Source organism: Globicephala melas, chromosome 11, assembly GCF_963455315.2.
Source record: "Globicephala melas chromosome 11, mGloMel1.2, whole genome shotgun sequence".
In the NCBI taxonomy this organism is placed as follows: Eukaryota; Metazoa; Chordata; class Mammalia; order Artiodactyla; family Delphinidae; genus Globicephala; species Globicephala melas.
The window spans coordinates 66,686,460-66,707,150 of NC_083324.2; the positions used below are offsets into that span (position 1 = coordinate 66,686,460).

Consider the following 20,691-nt stretch of genomic DNA (forward strand, 5'->3'; position numbering starts at 1 on the left):
TAATAGGAAGAGCCACCCAGAGGACTGTGAGAAATAAATGAGATCACGCATATACAGGTGTTGGTACCTTGCCTGGTACATCGTAATCACTTGGTAAACTCCAGCTGTTATTATTGCAAACATCTGGCCCTCAGTGGCGGAGGGGGAGGGGTACACATTCACACCTGGACACACACACACAGACACACACACACACACACACACACACACACACAGACACACACACACACACACGGATGTACCCAGACACAGATGCTGCTACTGTAAACTTAGTAAGCTCACAGGAGGGTCTGGTGGTCTCATTGTCCTCCATACGGCCCACAGCCTGAGCCAGGGTGGGGCCCAAGGTGGGTACCAAACACATCAGCAGCTGTTCCCACAGTCATCAGCACATGCATCCCATCACCCAGCCACTCCGAACCCCAATTCAGACAGCAACGCCTCCCCTGACACAGGCACCCACCCACACAGTCCCCCAGAGATTCAGCACCCCGCCCTCTTTCCATCCTGCACCTTTATTGGGATCCATCTGCTTCCTGGGACACTCTCCCTTCTTCAGTGTGACGTCATCTATGGCGATATCCCCCAGGTAGCCCGAGCCTCGAACCCCCTCAAAAATAATCTGGGGTGGGGTCAGAGAGCAGGGAGCAGGGATGAGGGAGGTTCTGCACCACAGACTCCCAGCCCTTAGCCTCCGTCTCCCTGGAAGGCCCCCCATCCCTGCAAGCTTTTCTCCTCAGCTCCCAGGAGCAAGCCCTGGGCCCTCCTGAGGGCTCCCCGGCTGGAGCGATGGCCCAGGGCCTGGAGAGCTGTGAGGAGCCCTGGGCCCAGCAGACTCACCTGGAAGGGCCCACTGGGGTTGATGGGCACATGCGCCTGCTGCCACACGTTGCCCTTATTGCCACTGAGGGACCAGGCGTGCGTGTCCAGTGCCCCTTTGTTCCGGGACCGCACCAGGAGGTTGAGGGAGCCTGTGGTGGGTGTGAGGAGAGGGGGCAGTGAGGGGGCACCCTCACCTTTCCCCATTCACCAGGCTCAACTCCCTACCACTGCCCACAGCACAGTCCCCGCTGGGCAGGACATTCTCCCCATCGCAGACTGGCTCGGTGTCCTGTTACCCCAGAGGGGACCTCAGCATGGGAAAGAGAGGGGACAGCAGCAGGGCAGCAGGGCTTCCACTTATCAGGACGATTGGCAAATTCTCTTTCATTTCTTCCTTTCCTTCCTGATCAGCTCATTCCCCCCACACACTCACTCACTCACACACACAAACACACCCACACACAGCACCCTTCCCCCCTCTAGACAGGGGAGTTGTCCCAGGACACTGGGGCTCATATCTGAACACAGAGCAGGATTCCCGAAGCACGTAATGCACACGCTTGGTGGTACACGATACATGCAATGATTTCTGGAGGTACAGGAACGGACTTTAAAAATTTAACACTTGGAGGGTGGCAGGTGGGTGAAATGGGTGAAGGGACTAAAAAGGTACGAACTTCAAGTTATAAAATAAATAAGTTCTGGGGATGTAATGTACAGCATGGTGACTACAGTTAAGAATACTGTATTGCATATTTGAAAGTTGCTAAGGGAGTAGACCTTAAAAGTTCTCATCATAAGAAAAAAAGATTCTGGTGATGGTTGGCTGTTAACTAGACTTATTGTGGTGATTGTTTTGCAATATGCACAAATGTCAAATCATTATGTTGTACATATGAAACTAATATAATGTCCATTATACCTCAATGAAAAATTTCATACTTATATATATGTTTTAAGAGGTGAATAAAGCTAGCCTTTCAAACCCACAACTTCTCTAATATTGATGCTTAGGACAAAGCTAAGGAAAAAGGAGTGAGTTGATTCAAAGAAAGATATTAGTATATGTGCTACATAGCTGTGGTAAAATGTGAACATTTGGAGTTATTAGCCTAGGGGTGCTGAGCCCCTTCGCCCACAGACCCAGGGGCCTGGGATTGTGGAGATGCTGAGGGGCAATGGAAGAGAAGGAAGGGATCAGGCCTTGATGAAGAGCACCCAGGCAATGTCATGCCCCCTCGCCGGCTCTTCTAGCCTATCTCAAGCCTCCTTTGATATAAAGACTTGGCTCAGAGAGAAGGGGAATCAATCTTAGACGGTACCTGGTAGCTGGCATTTCCATGGCACTGCCCCAGACAAAGCCACACCATCTGTGACACCAGATAGATGGACCCCCAGTGGGGGAGGGCCACCAAATGTTACCTGCCTGAGATTAAAGGAGTTGGCTTGGACCTAGGAGAGCCAGTGAGGCACAAGGACTGGGGACAGCTGGTGCCCAGAGCTGCCAGGTGGGGTGGGAGGGGAGGGGAGAGGAGGGACCAGGACAGCCAGAAACACCCACCCCTCCCCAGCAGCAGACCCAGGCCTGGGGGAGGAGCAAACAAAAGTTCAAGGCATGTGCAGAACCTTCACCAGCAGATGGGGCCCTGAGAGGGCTGAAGCCAGCACCCAGTGGGCCGGGAGATGCCACACTGGCTTAGGCAGGGCCCAAGCCCCAGAGACTTTTGGGCTTCTCACCAGCCCCAAAGGGACCTCCCTCTCTTCCCCTTCCTGCAGATCTTCCCCGGTTCCAATCCCCCAACCTCCAGGGTCCAACCTCAATCTCCAAACTATTTCTTCCTCCTCCACCACCCTGCCCCAAGGACCCTAATGGGGGAACCCCACCTTTTCACTACTCAAACCCAAATTGAATTTCTGCCCCCTTCCCTGATCATCCCACCAGCTCCAAGATCTCCCCTCTCCCTGACAGCGTTTCACAGGGTCAGCCAGGGCCTTAAGGGTGCCTGCTCACTACCTTCTTCCCTATCTTCCTGTCACCTCCAAGGCCACACCGAGCTACATGCTGCAGCCTGGACACAGCCCAGCTTTCCAGACTCCGGGCTTTTGCCTGGGTTGTTCCCACTGCTTGAGATGCCCTCCCCTACTATGTTCCCCTGACCAAATCCTTTTTGTGCTTCAAGCCCTGTCTGAAATGTCACCTCCTCCAAGAAGTTTTCCCAGGCTTGAGCTGGGAGCCCTCTGTGCTTCCTGTGAACTCTGAGACCTTAAACTGCAGTTCCCCATGCCCAGACCACTCCCTGCTCTACAGTGTGGCAGTTACTGGGATTCATATCCTCTCTCCCTATTTGGCTCCTGAGGGAAAGTCCCCATCAAATTCCTATCTGTTCTCGATATTTGAATGCTCAGGGAAGAACTTTCCATCACTGTCATCAGGACTGACTGAAAAGAGGCTTCTCAGGGTAAGAAGTTATCTCAGGGTTCATCAAGCCCAGCCCTCCCTACCTCCCCATCATTCATTCATTCATCTAATTGAGCAGGCACTATTCTAGACACCAGAGACACATCCATGAATAAGATAAAGAACTCTGCTTCCTGAAGCTTATGCTCTTTTGGCAGTAATCACTATAAAGAAAATAATGCAGGAAAGGGATACAGAGGTGTTTTACATGGGGCTGTCGGGGACCTCTCTAAGGAAGCCTGAATGAGGGGAGGGGAAGAACATTCTAGGCGGGGGGAAATATCAAAAGCAAAGACTTCTAAGGCCTCAAGCACTTAAAGAAAAGCAAGGAGACCGGCGTGCTTGAACTGAGTAGAGTCAGGGGAGAGCAGCAGAAAATGAGGTCAGAGAAGCAGGCAGGGGCAGATCGGTACGGGAGGCCTAGAGAAGATGGTGATGGAAGGGGGCCGAGCAGGGGAGTAACATGACCTGGGACAGGGGTCACCTCCACAGCACCCCTGCTGGACAGTCCTGTCCAGGCACAGGATAGCCCATTCCTTTGCTGGGAAGATCTGATACTTATAGGATCTTCCTCAGGTGGAATTCAAACCTGCCTCCCAGAAGCTCTCAGCGACTGGTGTTTGTCCTGCCTGCTGGGGGACACCAAGCAAGCTCTGGAGCACAGACGGCTCCCTCAGGGCTTTTTCTGCACCCAGGCACCTGGGCATCCCAGCTCTTAAGGCTTGATCTCCCAGGGCCCTACTGTGTCCAACATGCTTTTCTTGCCAGCTGGGTCTCCCGTGCCCCTCCTGAGCTGAGGATAAAATGACCAACTGTCCTGGTTTGCCTGGAATGTGGGACTTCTAGTGTTAAAAGTGGGAAAGGCTGGGGCAAACCAGGATTGGTTTGAAGTGGTTACTCTAGCTGGGCAGGGAGGTCCTGGTCACCCTCACCCCCACCTACCCCACAGGAAGCTTCTCACGAAGTCCAGACCCAGGTCATGGGTGAATTGGATTGTGTGGATGGCCCGGGGGACCCCAGTGGATGCAGAAGGTCCCATCCCACCTCATTCCAGTTCATCAGTTCGGCCCGACCCATCACTCTAGCTGTGGACACTTCACAATGAGCCTTTAGGTCCACACTTGCTTAAAGTCACTTCCTCTACCATGTAGCTGAGGAAAACAATGAAGCTTTCTAGGGTCTGTTAAGGCCTGATCACCAAGAGGCACAGTTTAGAGGGAAAAGCAAGGCACAGAACAGTGTGTGTAGAATAGAGGGAAACAGAATATATGTGTACTGGCTTCTACATGCTTAAAGCATTTCTGGAAGTTTGCCCCCAAATCTAATACATTGATTGCCTCCGGGAAGGGACTCTAGGTGGCAGGAGGACTGGGATGGGAGAGGGACTCTCCTTACGCACCCTTTTGTACCTTCTGACCTGTGCAAAATATATTACCTTTCCCATAAATATGTAAACAAACAAATAAATAAAATTTAAATTGTCATTTCCTCAGCAGAGCCTTCCATAACCAGCCCCCAGAGTCAGTTGGCTATTCCTTTTATCAGCTGTCTTGGCCTCTGTCCTTCTGCTGCAGACACACATCACAGTGGTCACCAAATCCTATCTGGTGCAATTAATTATTTAATGTCTGTCTCTCCCACTTGACTGTAGGTGCCAAGAGGATGAGGGATTTGTCCATCCTGTTCACTGCAGCACTAGATGCCTGGCACAGAGCAGGAGCTCTGGAAATGATGGCTGAACTGATGAGCTCATTGACTAATGTGGCACTCCTACCAGCGCCATCTCTTCCCAAAGGGCACTCCTTAGGTTCATGGTCATGCTTACGAAGTAGTACTTCCCCTCACTGCTCACAGAGCAGCTCCCTTCCAACCCTGCGTTTAGGGCTTGGGAGAGTCAGACAGACTTGGGTTGCTGTGTGATCTTGGGCAAATGCTTAACCTCTCTGGTCTATATGGTAACACCTCCCACACGTGGTGGTTGTGAGGGTTAATAAGACCACAGATGCATCCCTAACCCAGGATGTCACCTGGCACCTGGCAGGCACTCAATACATGCAACCTTTTAGCTGATTTCTCCATCCTCTCCAAGACTCATCCTGGTGGATCCATTTTCTTTGCACCCTCAGAAAGCCTTGATCATCTCAAAACCTCAGACAAGCTGGCTCTGGACTTCCCCCTTGCCCAGATTCTGCTCATATTCCCTACAAGGATCTGTGATTCAGCCAACTTGTGATGCCCAGGCCTTACCCGGGCCAGTCCCCAGCTTCCTGTGGACACCCCTCCCTGCCCCAGCACACACTCGTGCAGCTTACCTGGTCCCTCGACTCACCGATATGCTTCCCGTACATGTGGTAGAAGAAGGAGACGCAGTAGAACTTGGCGCTGGCGTTGTACAGGGGACTCACCAACCTCGCACGGTCCCCCAACTCCCGGGGCCTTGATGTCTCAATGAACATGTAGTAGCCTGCAGGGAAGGGGGAGATGTGCCAACAGCCTCCCCCTCACCCCTCCCAGGCCTCTTTCCATCTGATTCCTTTTTGGCCTTAGTATCAGCTGCCTGAATCCCAGGTGCCCCACCCCACCCCACCCAGTCCTCCCTGCCTCACGGCACAACACAGGAGTCTGGGCCAGCAATTGTGAGTTCTTAGCTCTGCTGCAGTTTCTCTTCTTCCCAATCCTCTAGCAGCTCAGAGCTGTTTCTCTCCTCTCAGACCAGGGCTCCCTGAGGCCGGGGCTGTGTCTCCTCTCAGACCGGGCTCCCCAGGGCTAGACCCCTCCCTGAAGCTGTTCTCCATTCCTAACAGCAGGCCATGTCCTCACCCTCAGGGGTGCCACTTATGTCCGTGGGGGGACCAGTGTTGGGGGAGCGCTTGGGGTTCTGGGTGAGGGCATTCTGCCGAGTCCAGTCAAAGTTGTCTGTCAGGTCCTGGGTGTAGCCGCAGATCTTCTCATCCTCAAAGTGGCAGGTGTTGTCTGTATTCAGGGCAGAGTTGGGAGGGAATGAGACAAAGAGAGTCAGCCTCCTCAAGTCCCCTGGTCCAGCTTTGCCTTCCTGGTCACCCATGAGACAGCTCCCAAGCATCCAAGCAGCGGGCCCAGGATCCCAGGGCTTCAGAAACCAGGCAATGGAACCCCTGACCAATCTATTCCCGGAGCAGGACCTCTTCATCTTTTTTGTGCCACAAACCCTTCTGGCGTCTAGTGAAGTTAAGAATCTCATCTCAGAATAATTATTTAGGTGCATAAAATGGAAAACACAGGGTTACAAAGGAAATCAATTATACTGAAATACAGTTATCAAAATATTTAAAAAATAAATTTGTGATATAATAGTAAGTGGGCTTCTCTATTATCTATTTAAATCACAGGATCCAGTGTTAGGTCTAACTACTGTAGTTTGAAATACTAATAAATGGAAATGATATTTAGAGATGGCTGCAAAAACTTTTAGGTGATGTGAAAACATTGGATTTCCACTGATGACAGAGTCACAGGGAGTGATTATACCACATTCCTACATTCATCATTGAAGATGTTAAATTTCTAGAAGTTAGGGAAAATAAAGAAGTAATTGTATGCCCTTCCAGGGTCCAGTTTCATGGACCCTCCTCATCCTTGGTAGGGGTGGTCCATGGATCTCAGACTAAGGACCTCTGCCCCAGGGAACAGAGAATGTGGATTAGCCTGGTCTTTCCATTTTTCTTTTCGGGACAGTGAATGGTGCTGAGTGAGGACAAAAGGCCCTAAGTTAGAGAGATGTCCTCCTGACTCCACCCTCACTTCAAGCCTTTAAGCCCCAGAATAAATCCTGGATGCAAATATCTCCAAGCCCAGCCTTGCTCCCTTCTGCTTTTTCTGCCAACTTCTGGCCTCCACACTATTTTCTCTCTGGGTTATCTCTTGGGGTCCCTCCCACCCGGGGAGCCTTTGTGTCCCTAAAGGGAAGGGGAAGTGGGTAGGGGTGTCTCACCTGACAGATTGGGAGAGTTGATGGCTGAGAAAGCAAGCAGGAAAACCAAGTCAGAACCAAGGTGTGGGGCTGTGCAGAGGGTGCGTGGGCTTAGGAACAGGGTCCCCAGAGTAGGCCTGGGGGCCAGAGGCTCCTGGCCTGCAGTGACAGGGTAGGACACTGCACATTGGAGAACCCCAAGCTCAGGAACCACGTGGGGAATATGGAGGGGTCCCCTGGGCATGAGATGGGCCCACCTATTCCACCACCACAGCCACTATCACCTACGCTCTGTGTAGTGGATGATGCGGGAGGCCGTATCTCCAGCCCCGAAAGTGGTGTAGGGCGTGAGGCGGACCTCGTAGCTGTGGGGCACTCGAAGGTCGGTCAGGATGTACTCCAGCAGCTGCCCCTTCTCCACACGCCGCACCGGGATGGCCTTCACCATGGCGTTTTGCTGATTCAACTGTAGATACAGGGAGTTCCCAGATGCCCGACACCCTCCACCTAACACCAGCCCAGGCCCTGGTGTGACTTTCGGGGGCAGTGCAGGGGAGCAGAAAGAGCAAAGGACTAGGAAGCCAGGCCCTCAGTCTCCTCATCTGTAAGATAGAGCAATCACCCCTTCCATGCCCACCTCCCAGGGCTGTCTTAATAATAAGTGATAGTAACACGTATTGAAAAATTAATGTGTGCTAGGCACTGTTCTAAATGCTTTGCAATTATTAACTCATTTAATCCTCAAAATAATGATCCTATCAGTTGGAATAGTATAATTACCCCCATTTTACAGATGAAGAAACTGAAACCAAACAGATGTAGCTTGCCCAAGTTAATACAGAACTGAATTTTAGCTTAGGCAGTCTGCCTCAGAGTCACACTCTTACCCCCCACCCAACTACCCCTTAGTCTGGGCAGAACCACATGCAATTAGACTGGACTCGAGACTCGTATAGTGGCTCTGGCCTTGTGTCCTAGAGACCCTGTAGATGAGACTTAAGCTCATGCTTTAAGCTTCTGATATAAGAGTAGATTCTCTGTTTTGTGAGCAGGACTGGCTTTACCCGCCTTCCCCGACATGAACCCAGCAGACCCCTGCCTAATTCTCAGGGCTGTGCCCAGAGCATGGGTTCAAAGGGGACAGGTCCCTAGAGCGTCCCAGCTCCTGTGTCCAGAACACTTTTTCCCTGGCTCTGAAGAGTTATCTCTAAGAGGGTCAATGTGTCTCCAACCCCTTCCCCCTGGCTTGATGAGTATTCCCAGGGCCAGCCTGCACCTGAGCCCCTGTCCCCCTTGGCCCACCTGGCGGACACTGAGTCTGTAGTTGAGCAAAGGGTCGACAGCGTCAGGCTCCCTCTGGGTCCACTGCAGCACGTAGGAGTAATTCTTGGACAGCTTGTGGCTGCGGGTGGGGTTGGGGGTGTCGAAGTAAAACTCCGGGCTGTAGGCTTTGGCTGAGAGGGCCGGGAGGGGGGCACGGGGCCGTGAGGGGCAGGGGATGAGGAGAGACACAGAGAGAGGAGGTGCGGGAGAGGGCGACAGAAGAGGATGCGTGGTACGGGGGGGCGGGGGAGACAAAAAGAAGGAATATTGTGAGGAGAGGAGATGGTGGGAGAAGAGGAGATTGGGGAGAACGAGGGGTAGGCGGGGAGGTGGGAGATGGAGGAAAGGGAGATTGGGAATCCAAGAGGTGGTGTTGGTGAGAAGGGAGTGGAAAGGCCAAGGAAAGGACGGAAAAGAAAAATGTGGTTAAGACACAGAGAAGGGATATTAGAGAAGACACAGGGGAAGAGAATTGGATAGAAGACACCAAGAAGGGTCATGGATTTTGAGGTAGAAGGAAGGGAAGAGAGATAGCGGCCAAAAGGTGGGGAAGACAGGGAAAGTGTGGGAGAACAGGGGAGGGGGAAGGAGGTGGGAAATGTCACAGGGGCCTCTGGCTGGCAGGGCTGGGTGGGGTGGGGAGGGGCTGGGTAGGTGGCCAGTGACCTGTGGCCCTAGCCCCCCACTGTGAGTGAGGAGATCCAAACAAGAGCTAAGGGGCACCCAGTCAGTCAGAGGCTGTTGGGAGAGTGGGGGCACAGTAAAATGGGGGACAGGCACACCTGGGGCTCTCCTCTGGGGTGCTGCTTCTGACAGGGTACCGGCTCTCTCCAAGGGAGGAAGAGAAGGGAGTGGGTCCGCTCCACTCTCACCACGACCTTCCCTCCTTTCTGACTCACCCACGCCCATCTGCAGCCCCAAAATGCCCACCTGAATGACGTGAAGAGATGGGGCTGAAAGGGATTTCTGGGCACCGAGGGGCCTGAACCTCTAGAGTGACAGCTCAGGAAATGTGTGCTGGCTGGCCCAGCGCCACCCACGACGTTCCAGAGAAGCTGTTGAGGCGCTTCTTCCCTCCTCTAAGCTACAGCTCAGGCCCCTCACATTGGGCCCTTAGTCAGGAAGAGATTTCCTATCTGCAGCCTCTAGGGCCAAGGACGAAGGAGGAGGGGCTTGAGAAGTGACGGCTGAGATGCGGCGGTGCCCAGGGCTCGAGCGGGTCGGTCTAAACCTGACGTGGACAGGGCTGGAGGGAAAGCGATGCCTGCTACTCAAACAGGTGGAAGCAGAGAGCTGGAAGGGGTGGAGCCTATGCCTCACGTAGGCAGGGCGTAAGCCAGGTGTGAATGGGCCTTTAAAGGCAAGGGCCCATACCTGGTGCTCCTGGGGCTAGAGGGGCGAAGTCTAGGCCTGGTGAAGGGAGCGGGCCTGTTAGATGCCAGGAGCCGGGCAAAGCTAAAACAGGCGAGGCTTAGGCCAAGTCGAGGCGGGCCTCGAAAGGGGAAGGCCTAGACCTAGAGTGGGCAAGTGGAGGGTTCAGGGCAGCGAGAGAACGTCCCGGTTATTTCCGGGAGGCCTGCGCGGGATCTGTACCTGGCATGGGCGGGTCCTGGAAAGGCAGGGCCCTAAAACAGGCGCAGTGAGGCCGGAAAGGGCGGGGCCCCAGGCGGAGCCTGGGCAGGGCTGGGGTTGGGGCGGAGCCTGGCGCCAGGTGGGCGGGGTTGGCTGGGGCGGGGCAGTCGGGACACTCACCCGAGACCTGGAAGAGGCAGGCAGCGGAGCCCACGTCGTTGGAGATGCTGCACTCGTAGCTGCCGCTGCTGTCGCGGGTGACGGCGTCGAGGCGCAGCTCAGAGTGGTCGGGGGCCTCGGCGGCGACGGGGACGGCAGGCGGCAGAGTCAGCAGTTGCCCTTTGAAGCGCCACACAGCCGAGGAGATGCGCTGGGGGCTGCCTCGAAGCAGCGAGCAGCGCAGCAGCACTGGCCGGCCCAGTGCCTGGCGCACGTCCTGGGAGCTGGGCTCCACCTCCGGCGGGACTGGGGGCGGGGGCGGCGGTCAGCGGGGCCTCTCTCCACCGAGTGGGGTCTGAGGAGCGGCCCCATGGGGAGGCGATGTACTCGCCCCTACTCCCGCCACCCCTCCCCCCACCCCCCAGCATCCTGGAAGGGTCTCAGGGTGGATACATACTTACAACATACAAAATAGACACACTCATACCTCCCCGACCTGCAGATACCTACTCCTTCCCAGCCGAGCTTCCCAGACTGGGCCTCTATTCATGCCTCAAGTGGTCCCCTCACCCTCCGTGTAATGAAAAGCAGCATAACGTCGGGATTTACAGCATGATCTCCGGAGCTAGATAGCTTAGGTTCAAACCCCAGCTCTGCCTCTAACTAGCTGTGAGATCTTAGGCAAGTTACTTAACATCTGTGTGACTCGGTTTCCCTATTTGTAAAAATGGGTGAATAACAGAATCTATACATAGGACTGTGGAGGGCTAGATGAGTTAGGGCATTAAAACACTCAGTGCTTGGCACGTGGTAAGTTAACTCTCGTCATTATACTATCAGAAGCAGTGTGTTCCCTTGAAGGTTCCTTCCTCCTTCAAACTCCCAGTTTCACTTGGCAAAATCAGTTATTTCTTTGCTCACTGGGTCCCTGGGAATGAAGATGGAGTAGAAGTGCGGCAAGAGTCATGGACCTCCATGTCTTAGAGCACGGGGGTCAAGGAGGGTTTAGGGGTATCAGCAGAGGGGTTTGGTTGGACTAGGGTGGGTGAAGGGGTGAAGAGGGGGCAGGCCTGACTGTAAACCAGGAGGGACAGCTCTGGACGGTAGTCTGGGTGGGGCGGTGGGACTCACACTGCACGTTCAGCTGCACCTGGGCCTCGCGGGGGCGCACGTTGAAGCCATTATAGCGAGCCGTCTGGCAGCGGTAGGTCCCACTCATGTCGCGGCTCACACGCTCCAGCCGCAGCTTCCCGTCCGAGGTCTCGAGGGGCAGCCCCGAGGGCAGCAACGCAGCGTCCTTGTCCACACGGGACCAAAGCACAGGCGGCCGCGGCTTGCCCCGCACCTCGCACTGCAGCTCGGCGGGCGAGCCCTCGCGCACGGTCACCACGGCCTTGCCCTTGGGCACGCTGATTGTGGGAGGCACTGCGGGGCAGGGAAGAGGTAGGAGCGGGGTTAGAGCTTCCCCTCACCCCCCCCATCCCCCGGCCTCTGCTCTGGGGCTCCTGCTTCCCTCCCACTAAGTGCGAGCCTCCTTTCCCATCCCTGATGTTCCACAGATCCTGCAGTATCTTCAAAGCAGAACTCCCCTCCCCAAATCCTCTCCACCTCCTGGGTCTCTACCTCAAGGTCTCCCAACTCAGAAAGAGTGTTGAAGTCGTCCAGGCCAATTCTTTCTATCCCCTTATCCCCAACATTACTAAGTTTGGGGGATTCCACCTTTTATTTATTTATTTGGGGGGGTTCCACTTTTTAAATAGTTCTGCTAAATATCTTCTCCCTCAATCCCTTCCTTCCTGCCTACTGGCCCTGCTCTAGTGAAAGCCTCCATCTTCTCTTTCTGGAGTGTTATCACAGGTTGGTAGTCTGTCCCCCAACATCCTTACCCTTTCTTCAAAAGTGAAAGAATATCTGGGCTTTAGCAGGACACACAGCCAGAATAAAAACTGTATTTCCCAGCCTGCCTTATGGCTAGCTCTGGTCACGTGACTAAATCCTGGCCAAGATGGTGTGAGTCTTTAAATGGAGAGGCAGTGCCTCTCTTCCTCCCTGCAGGCTGGAATGCAGACTGATGGCTGCAGCTGGCACTGCCATCGTGGACGAGGGGGCACATGCTAAAGATAACAGAAAAGCAAGACAAGATGGAGCCTGGGGCTCTGAGGATTTGGTGGAGCAGAGCCACTATTCCAGCCTGGACTTCTCACTCTTACATAAAGAAGAAATACACATCTAGCTCATTTAAAGGCACCATTATTTAGGTTTTTTTCTGTTATTCACAGCCAAACCTAATCCAACCCAACACATTGCCCAAATTAAGGGTCTTTTAAAGACTTCCATGGGTCCCATCCCATATCACATCAAACAAATTAAATGTCTACATTAAATATAAATCGTAAATAACTCTACAAGGCAAGCTGAAGTCCAGTTATCTAGTTAGCATAATTTATACTCTGTAAACATTTATACATTTATTGGCTTTAATTCTGCAGTTTTCCCTTTGTATTTTGGAGCCAATTTTTTCCAATTCTAAACCGTCTCCACAGGTCCTTAAAAAGCTTCTATGTCCTAGGCATCAAGCTGATGAATGAAATGAAGGAAATGGCCCTGTACCCCATTGATTTCCCTGTTTCTAAAACACCCCAGCTCCCAACCCTTCTTTGCCCCCACAAGATAAAGGGCTGTCCCATTTTGAGGCCATACTGCCCTCAGGCTAAAGCTCAACCTCCTTGGCTCTTCTAACAAGGCCCTTGTGCTCTGGCCTCTGTTAACCCCCAGCCTCATCTTCCTTTCCCATCCTGTGCTCCAGCTGTGGGATCCACTTGTAAGGAACATACTTGCTGAACACAGCAAGTCTCATACACCTTGGGGGCTCCCTGTCCCTCCTCTCATGGGCTTGAGCACGGGCAAATGCTCACATGGAAAATGGCTCCTCTAAGAAGCCTTCCCTGATGACCCCGGGCAGCCTGGTACTCCTCTTGTGCCCCCAGATGCTCTGCAGACCCCACCTTTAGCTCCTGAGTCTTATCTAAGGTTTGTCCTTCCTTTTCCTCCACCTTGCCTGACCCTTCTGCAACAGGTCTATCTCTCTGTCTAGGCAGTGAGCTCTGATGATGGGGCTGTGGCATTCGTGTCTGAGTCCCCAGCTCCTCACCCCAGACATGGCTCTGTGATTTGCAAAATGGATTTGTGGAATCTGTGGAGGCCTAGTCCACTCCCAAAGCCCAGCTCAGGTCTGTCTCCTTCTGGAAGCCTTTCCTGACACCTCCAGCTACACCTGGCCTCTCCCTGTTCAGATGTCAGGATGGGAAGAGCTTCCAAGGCCATCTGGTTCAATGTCTCATAGAGGAGAGACTGAGGCCCAGAGAGTTGAAGAGGCTTAGCCAAAGTCAGCCAGCAACTCAGTGCAAGGTACTGGGGGCTGGAGATGAGATTCCAGAGACCTTCTCCAAAGTCACTCCCTGCAAACTCTTATAATTTTCAAAGTGTAAACCCTTCAGGGGTGGCTGAGAGCAGGTTCTGAAGTCTGGTTGCCTGGGTTTGAATCCCAGCTCCACCACTTATTGATGTGTAACCTTAGGTAAGATTCTTAAACTCTCTTAGCCTAAGTTTCCTCACCTCTAAAAACTGAAGATGAACCATCTACCCCATAAAGTAAATCATGAAGGTGAATGAGATAAATATAAAATCATCAGAACACATAGTAAACACTCAGTAAATGTTGGCCATTATTTCATTATCGTTATTTATTATTATTGGAATAAAGACCCAAATCCTCTGCAAAATCTGGCCCCTGCCAACCTCTCCACTCTCATCTCACTCTATTCTCCCAGCCACACTCTCCTTCTTTCAGTGCACCAAACACTCCATGTACTTTCCTGCCTCGGTGCCTTTGCATATGCTGATTCCTTGGCCTGCTTTTCTCTTCCACCCTCCCTTTGCTCTCCTTTGCCTACTAAAATCCTGCCCCTCCCTCAGATCTCAGATCAAACCTGCTATCTTAGGAAACTCTTTCCTGACTCTCATGCATCTCAGTTTGCAGTGATACATTTATTTGTGGGATGATCTGAAAAACATTTGCTACTAAGTTCAATGTGGCCTGTTTCGCCCACCACTTTACTCCAGTGCGTAGCATAATGCCTGGCATATAACAGGTGTTTAATAAATGCATATGGCATGAACAAATGATATCCTCCTCACTGTGGCCTCCCTTTCCCAAGCTGCTGCCCCCACCTCCCCTCTGTGGGTCTCTCCAGCCCCCTCATACCTCCCTGTTGCCCCCCTCCAGCTGCCCACCTGTCTCAGAGGAGATGTTGACCTCGACGCTCAGGTCGGGCACAGGTGCTCCCGGGAAGGAAGCCACACACAGATAGGTGCCGTAGTCGCTGAAGTGTAGGTCAATGAGCTCTAGGCTGCTGGTGACAGCGGGCAACTCAGGGTCATTGCGAGTCACCAGCAGCCTCTTGGACATGCGTGCTGGCTTGCCATTCTTGAACCACTGGTAGGTCACCTTCTCCTGGGGCACTGCATCCACATGGCATGACAGCTTCAGGTCCTGGCCCAGCTGTATGTTCTCGCTCTCTTTGATCACATCTGGGGTGATCTGGAATGTGGCATTCTTCATGGCTATGGGTGGATGGGGAGGGAAAGGTGGCTGGAGCTGGCCCAAAGCCAGGGTTCCCTGTCTCACCACCCCCATCCAGATGCAGCTTCTACCCTCCAACTGGCCTTCCTGGAGTTTGGGGGCTACGATCCCACTCCCAGGAGAAACCATCACTTTTTCTGCTTGGAAATTGTTCTCCTCTCTCAGATGTGTTTCCAAAAGTTAAAAAAAAAAGCTCGCTGTAGAAAAGTGGGTTTAGTAATCAATACAGCCACTGTTGACCAAACATACGCTATGAGAGGCCCTAAGTTCTAAGCACTGTATGTGGGTTTCCTCGTTTAGCCCATCCCACAATCTTTGAGGGAGGCATTTTATTTTCCCTATTTTACAAAGGAGGGAAATGAGGCTCAGACAGTTTAATTCACTTGCTCAAAGAAGTATTGGTAAATAGCCAATCTTGAATTCACACTCAGAGCCTGTGCTCTTAACTACTACGCTGCTTTATTTTTATTGTTGTTTTAAACCCAGAATATACAAAATACAAATTTTGGAAAGAGGCACCAGAATGTAACACTGGTTCTATCTAGAGAAAGGGACTGAGGGAAATTGAGGGGAAATTTTTCATTTGCCCTTTTGTGCTGTTTAGCTCTTTGCAACAAGTTTGTGTCATAAAAAAAAAAAAGACCAATACAATCATTTTACATGCAATTACATAAAAATACAGAGTTTAGAAAGAAAATGGTCTGGCCTCCTTTAAAAATCTAAAAATTGTTTTATGTATGCCAAGAGTTAGACAGAATTCTTAATATTAGGTGCTCATTGGAAAGGACTCTGCTACAACAGCCATAAATCAGGACTGGGCTGAGTGAAGCAGGCTGTATGTCACCCCGAGAGGTGACCACAAGTATTTGATGAAAATGGCAATCTTATCAACCCAGGTTTTAAAGGGCATATGGATCAAGTGGAGAAGAACAATCTTCTGATGGGAAAAGTACCATCAAAGGAAACAGTAGTCATTAGATAACCACAGTTTGACTATTATCTTTCTCACTACTTAATCATAATTAAGTAAAAAGTCATAGAGAGCTAGCTTCTCTTGGTGAGGAGAGTCAGGGAGAGACTGGTCAGTGACAGATGAACAAAGAAGAGTGTTCATCAGAAGATGCTCAATTGAATTTGACAGAAGCTGTACTTTACTTTCAAGTGCTAAAGAGCTGGAAACAAGCCTGGATCTTTAAAAAAAATTTTTTTTAATAAATTTTAAAACAACCACCTAAAGCTGCACAAGCAGAAGAATTTAAAGTTTCCTCCTTAAAGCAGAGTAGTAAAATCAAGATCTTATCGAGCAGCTAATGATAATTACTGAGGCTGAAATTTAGTTAGGAAAGTATTTGTACTTCTTTATATTGTGCTCCAAGTTTTAATCATTTTTACATTTAGTAATTATCTTTATACTCACTGAAATGCTTTGCTAATAAAGATTTACATATGAGGTATGTGGAAATGTGTGTTATTTTCACTTTAATTCTATTAATCATGTAGAAACCATTGTACAGGGAAAAAGTCAGGAACTTTCTCTTAGAGTCTGGAATGTCCACATTTAGCTTTTTGCAGCCTCAGTTTCCCAGTCTAAAAAAAATCTAGGTAATCAACACCAGCCCTTCCTACTTCTTGGGTTGTTGAGGTTATATTTGAAAATGTATTGATTGTAAACTGTAAATAAAACTTTATGCAAATTTTAGTCCTGCCATCTGCTGGCAGACACCTGAATTGCAGGGAAATCAAAGTGCCTGGAACCTGCCTTCTCAGCCTACCTCCCCTACCAAGGAGAAGCAGACAGGCCCCTTTCCCATTTCAGTTCCCAAGGTACAGGGACCCTGTCTGCTTCCCAAGTTTCCTTCCACCCCTCCGGAGCCACGTACATCGCACCAGGAGGTTGACAGTCTTCTTGGCAGGGTTGCCCACATTGTTGGTGGCTGTGCAGTTGTAGTAGCCAGAGTCTTGGGCCTGCACTGAAGGGATGCTGAGGGTGCCACCCTGGGCCAGGGCACCCAGGGGCAGTGGACCTGGTCCATGGGACCACTGCAGCTGGGGCAGAGGATCACCGCCTGTCAGCAGACACTGTACCGTCACATTCTCCCCAGGGTTCACCACCAGAGTTTCGTTCACAGACAGCTTCAGGGCTGGTGGTGCTAGGAGGACAAGAATGGGGTCTTAGGGGACCAGGAGGCAGGGCCAGATGTGAGGGAGGAGAATCAGGGAGCGAATGGGGGCCGGGGAAGGTCTGCAGGGGGAGAAGGGAAGGAGCAGGCAGGAAGGAGGAGGGGAAACACTCGTGGTGATGTGCTTGGAGTCTAGCATGAGATGGGCACCACCTCCTGGTTGAGGACTCAGCCCAGGTGGGAAAGGGGATGGGTGGGGAAGTGCCTGTACCCGTGGTGTTGGTGAGCCAGAAGGTGACGGCCTTGTCCGGGATGCCACACACGTTGCGTACAGACACCTGGCAGGTGTAGCTGGCATAGTCCTGGGGCCGCAGGTTCTTCAGCTTCAGGACCTTGGTCTCCCCCTGGGCAGTGACCACTGGGGTGAGGGGCCTGCTTGGGTCTCACACACATTCACCAAGCACCAGAGGCTAAAGCAAATTCCTATTCAGGACTGAGCCTGGGGTGGATGGCACACTCCCCATACCCTGGGCTTCCATGGGTCTGAGGGTGTCCTGGTACACACTGGTCAGGACCAGGCCTCAGTTTCCCCATTCTAGGAAATGGAAGGGTAACGAGGGAATCCTGCTCTGTCTTACAACCCATACAAATATAGGGCTGGCCCTACAGGCCATGGCTACATGTGGAGTTCTGACAGCCACCTAGGAAAGCTGCCTCTGAACACTCTCTTGCAGGATGGCTTCATCACCATCTCCTAGGACTGCAGGAGAGCCATGGGAAGTGACTCATCTTTCTACCCCAACTCCTGCTGTTCCTGCTCGTCGTTCCAAAGACCCTGACAGCCAGCAACAGGCAGGGATGACTTGTCTGCCCCAGGAGGTGCCTCTCCTAACTGGCAAAGTTCTTAGAAGACATGTTGCCTTGAGGACTCTCCTGTCCTCACCACTGCTTCCTGACCTTTCTGTCTCAATTCTGTCTGCCCCAGGTGGTCTGAAGCCCAATCAGAATGCTTGCTTCTGATGTCAGAAGAAACTTGTTGGAGTCAGGGCAGTCCCTGGAACTCCAGATGGTGAGGCTTCAGCCCCCCTGGCCCCCTCCCTTGTGGGGTGCAGGAGGAAGAATGTGGGGTGAGCCATGAGGAGACCAAGCCAGCTGCCGCCCATCCTGACCTGGGTGTAGAGGGGCTCATAGATGTCGACCCCATTGTCCTGGCTGTGAGACAAGGTGTCCAAGCCCCGCTTCCAGATGAAGCGGGCAGGTGGGTTGGAGTTGACCGTACAGCGCAGGAACACCGTCTTCTCCTGGTAGAAGTTGCCTCGAACATCGCTCACTGTCTGGTGTACTGTCAGCACTGGCTCGTCCAGGTCTGCAAGGGCACAGCCCCAGTGGAGTCAGATGCGTGACCCCCTAGGTGGAGGGCTTGGGCCCCTGGCAGCTCTCAGGGAAAATTAAGCTACCCTCATGGGATGCTTCCAGAGAGCAAGATGCTCTCCCAGCCCTGCAAGCTTGAGCAACCTGTCAGAGGCAGGGGACTGGATGTGTTGGCTTCTCAGCAGTCCCTCCCCAGGGATCTGCATTGGCTGGGGGGTGGGGAGGGTGGGGGTATGTGTGTGTCTATCTTCACCCTCCTATCATGGGATGGAGGAAGCAGCTGCACACTGGAAATCAGGCCATGCCTGCCAGACCCTTCCAGCTGCAATAACTTGAGAAACGACCCTCAGCCCCAGGGTTTGTCAGGCCCCTGGGTGGCTGAAGGGGGACAGAAGAGAGGGCCTGGGGTTCCACCACTCTATCAGGTCCCACTTGGGGCAGGGGGGTGTATTTAATGGATAGGTTCATTGTAGATATTAAGATGGTGGCAGACAGACCTTTGGGCCTGGCCCCACAGCTTCTGGTACCTAGGTCAGCCTGGATGGCACAGAGGCGGATGGCAAGAAGGAAGATAGCCTCTGAGTGGTCAAGGGAATATCCGTGGATGGCAGGCAGGGACTGAGGGCTTCCCATTCAACCTGTAGCAAGGACTGAGGGGTGCCTGGTCCTGCAGGTGCTGGGATAGGGAAGTTTCAGAGCTTCCCTGGGACAAAAGCAGAGACATGAGGTACTGTGGGAAGGACACTGGACCATAATGAGAAGAGACCTATGCAGTGAGCAAGTCACAAGCCTTTGGTCTCAGCTTCTTCATCTGTAGAATGGGTATAATCCAACCTGTCCTGCCCTCCCTGACCACTTTGCAGGGATGCTGCAAGGTTCATATGGGATTAAAGATAGAGATGGGTGAATGGTATAAGGTAGTGCACATCAAAGGAACATCAGGGATGCCCTTCTCTATCCCGGAAAAGAGAAAGTCTCTACCGTTGTTCTCCACGGAGGTGCCACTTCTCTACCCTTCTCCCCACTCCTCCTTCCCAGCCTGAGCCCCCAGAAGCAGGCCCCTGGCCCGGGTACTCAGAGGCAGACCCGACTCACACTGCACATCCACCCGGATGGACTTGATGGCAGGCACGCCCACGCCGTTCTCAGCCTTGCAGTAGTAGCGGCCGCCCTGCGTGCGCGCGATGCGCTCGATGCGCAGTGTCTCATTGAACACCGATGTTTCCTGGAACTTGTCTGACGCGCTGCCCGCGGTCTTGGTCCAACGCACCTGGGCCAGCCAGGCAGGGCAGAGTCAGACCGCACAGAGGGGGAGGGGGAGGGGGAAGGGGAGGGGGAAGGGGAGGGGGGTCCCCGCCCACCCCCATACTTTTCCACGAGTGCACATAAGGCATACACAGGCCTGCAAAACTAACCCAAACAGCCTCGTGGGAATGCACGCTGGAGGTAGGACCTCTCAGTGAAGAGCCTGGGGAATCTGGGGTCAGGTGGAAGAGGCTTTTAAAAAGGCAGTATGTGCAGTTGTTAGCATCATGGATTTGCGGGCAAGTTACCCGACCTCTCCTGCCTTCCTTTCCGCATGTGTAAAATGGAAATATTACTCCCTTCCTAGGCTTACTGAGAAGACTAAATGGGTATATAATTCATTCCTGGAAAAGTAAGAATTTGATTAAATTTTTGTTATTCCACTTATTAGCTTAGTGGCCTTGGGTAGGTTACTCATCTCCTAGCTTCAGATTTCTCATCTGTGAAAGAGGTCTATGTGATAGCCAGCCTCCACCATGGCCCCCCGTGGTCCCCACCTCCTGGTATTCACACCTTTCTGTACTTTCCTCCCATTTTGTACCAGGGCTGGTCTGTGTGACCAATAGAATTTGGCAGGAGTGACAGTGTGTCACTGCTGTTCTCATCTCCTCACCACCCTCAACTCTACCCTCATGGACCCAGGGGTTACAAAACTTGGGGAAGGCTACATGCAGTTTCAGGACATTAAGACGTAGATCAGAGGGTGCTTTGGAAAAAGAACAAGACCATGAAAATGTTTTTGCTTTTTGTACTTGACATTTTGCAGTTTTACCATGATTTATCTAGATGGGGTTTGTTTACAAATGCTTAGGACTTGGTTTATCCATCTGAGAGTTCATACCATTCTTCAATTCTACAAAATTCTCAGGCTTTATCTCTTTAAATGTTGCCTCTTCTAAGTTTTCTCTAGTCCTTGTAGAATGCCTAAATTTGTTACAGCTTCTCATTCTATCCTCCACGTCTCCCAACT

General features: G+C 52.1%; 1 protein-coding gene across 4 annotated transcripts in view; it reads right to left on the bottom strand.

Annotated features, from left to right (window-relative positions):
• The window catches only part of MDGA1 (MAM domain containing glycosylphosphatidylinositol anchor 1), a 57,782-nt gene that overhangs the window by 5,211 nt on the left and 31,880 nt on the right, over positions 1-20,691 (bottom strand). For 2 of the 4 annotated variants that reach the window (XM_060308004.1, XM_030870848.2), the window contains exons 3-16: positions 19,512-19,686; positions 18,215-18,411; positions 17,317-17,449; positions 16,806-17,075; positions 14,577-14,906; positions 11,415-11,708; positions 10,305-10,589; positions 8,532-8,683; positions 7,518-7,695; positions 7,251-7,274; positions 6,101-6,253; positions 5,610-5,744; positions 841-971; positions 514-622 (exon numbers count right to left, since the gene is read on the bottom strand). In XM_060308004.1, coding sequence (XP_060163987.1) covers positions 514-622; positions 841-971; positions 5,610-5,744; positions 6,101-6,253; positions 7,251-7,274; positions 7,518-7,695; positions 8,532-8,683; positions 10,305-10,589; positions 11,415-11,708; positions 14,577-14,906; positions 16,806-17,075; positions 17,317-17,449; positions 18,215-18,411; positions 19,512-19,686 — 2,566 coding nt within the window. The remainder of the gene's footprint in view (positions 1-513; positions 623-840; positions 972-5,609; positions 5,745-6,100; positions 6,254-7,250; positions 7,275-7,517; positions 7,696-8,531; positions 8,684-10,304; positions 10,590-11,414; positions 11,709-14,576; positions 14,907-16,805; positions 17,076-17,316; positions 17,450-18,214; positions 18,412-19,511; positions 19,687-20,691) is intronic. The other 2 variants (XM_060308005.1, XM_030870849.2) reach the window with 1 other exon arrangement.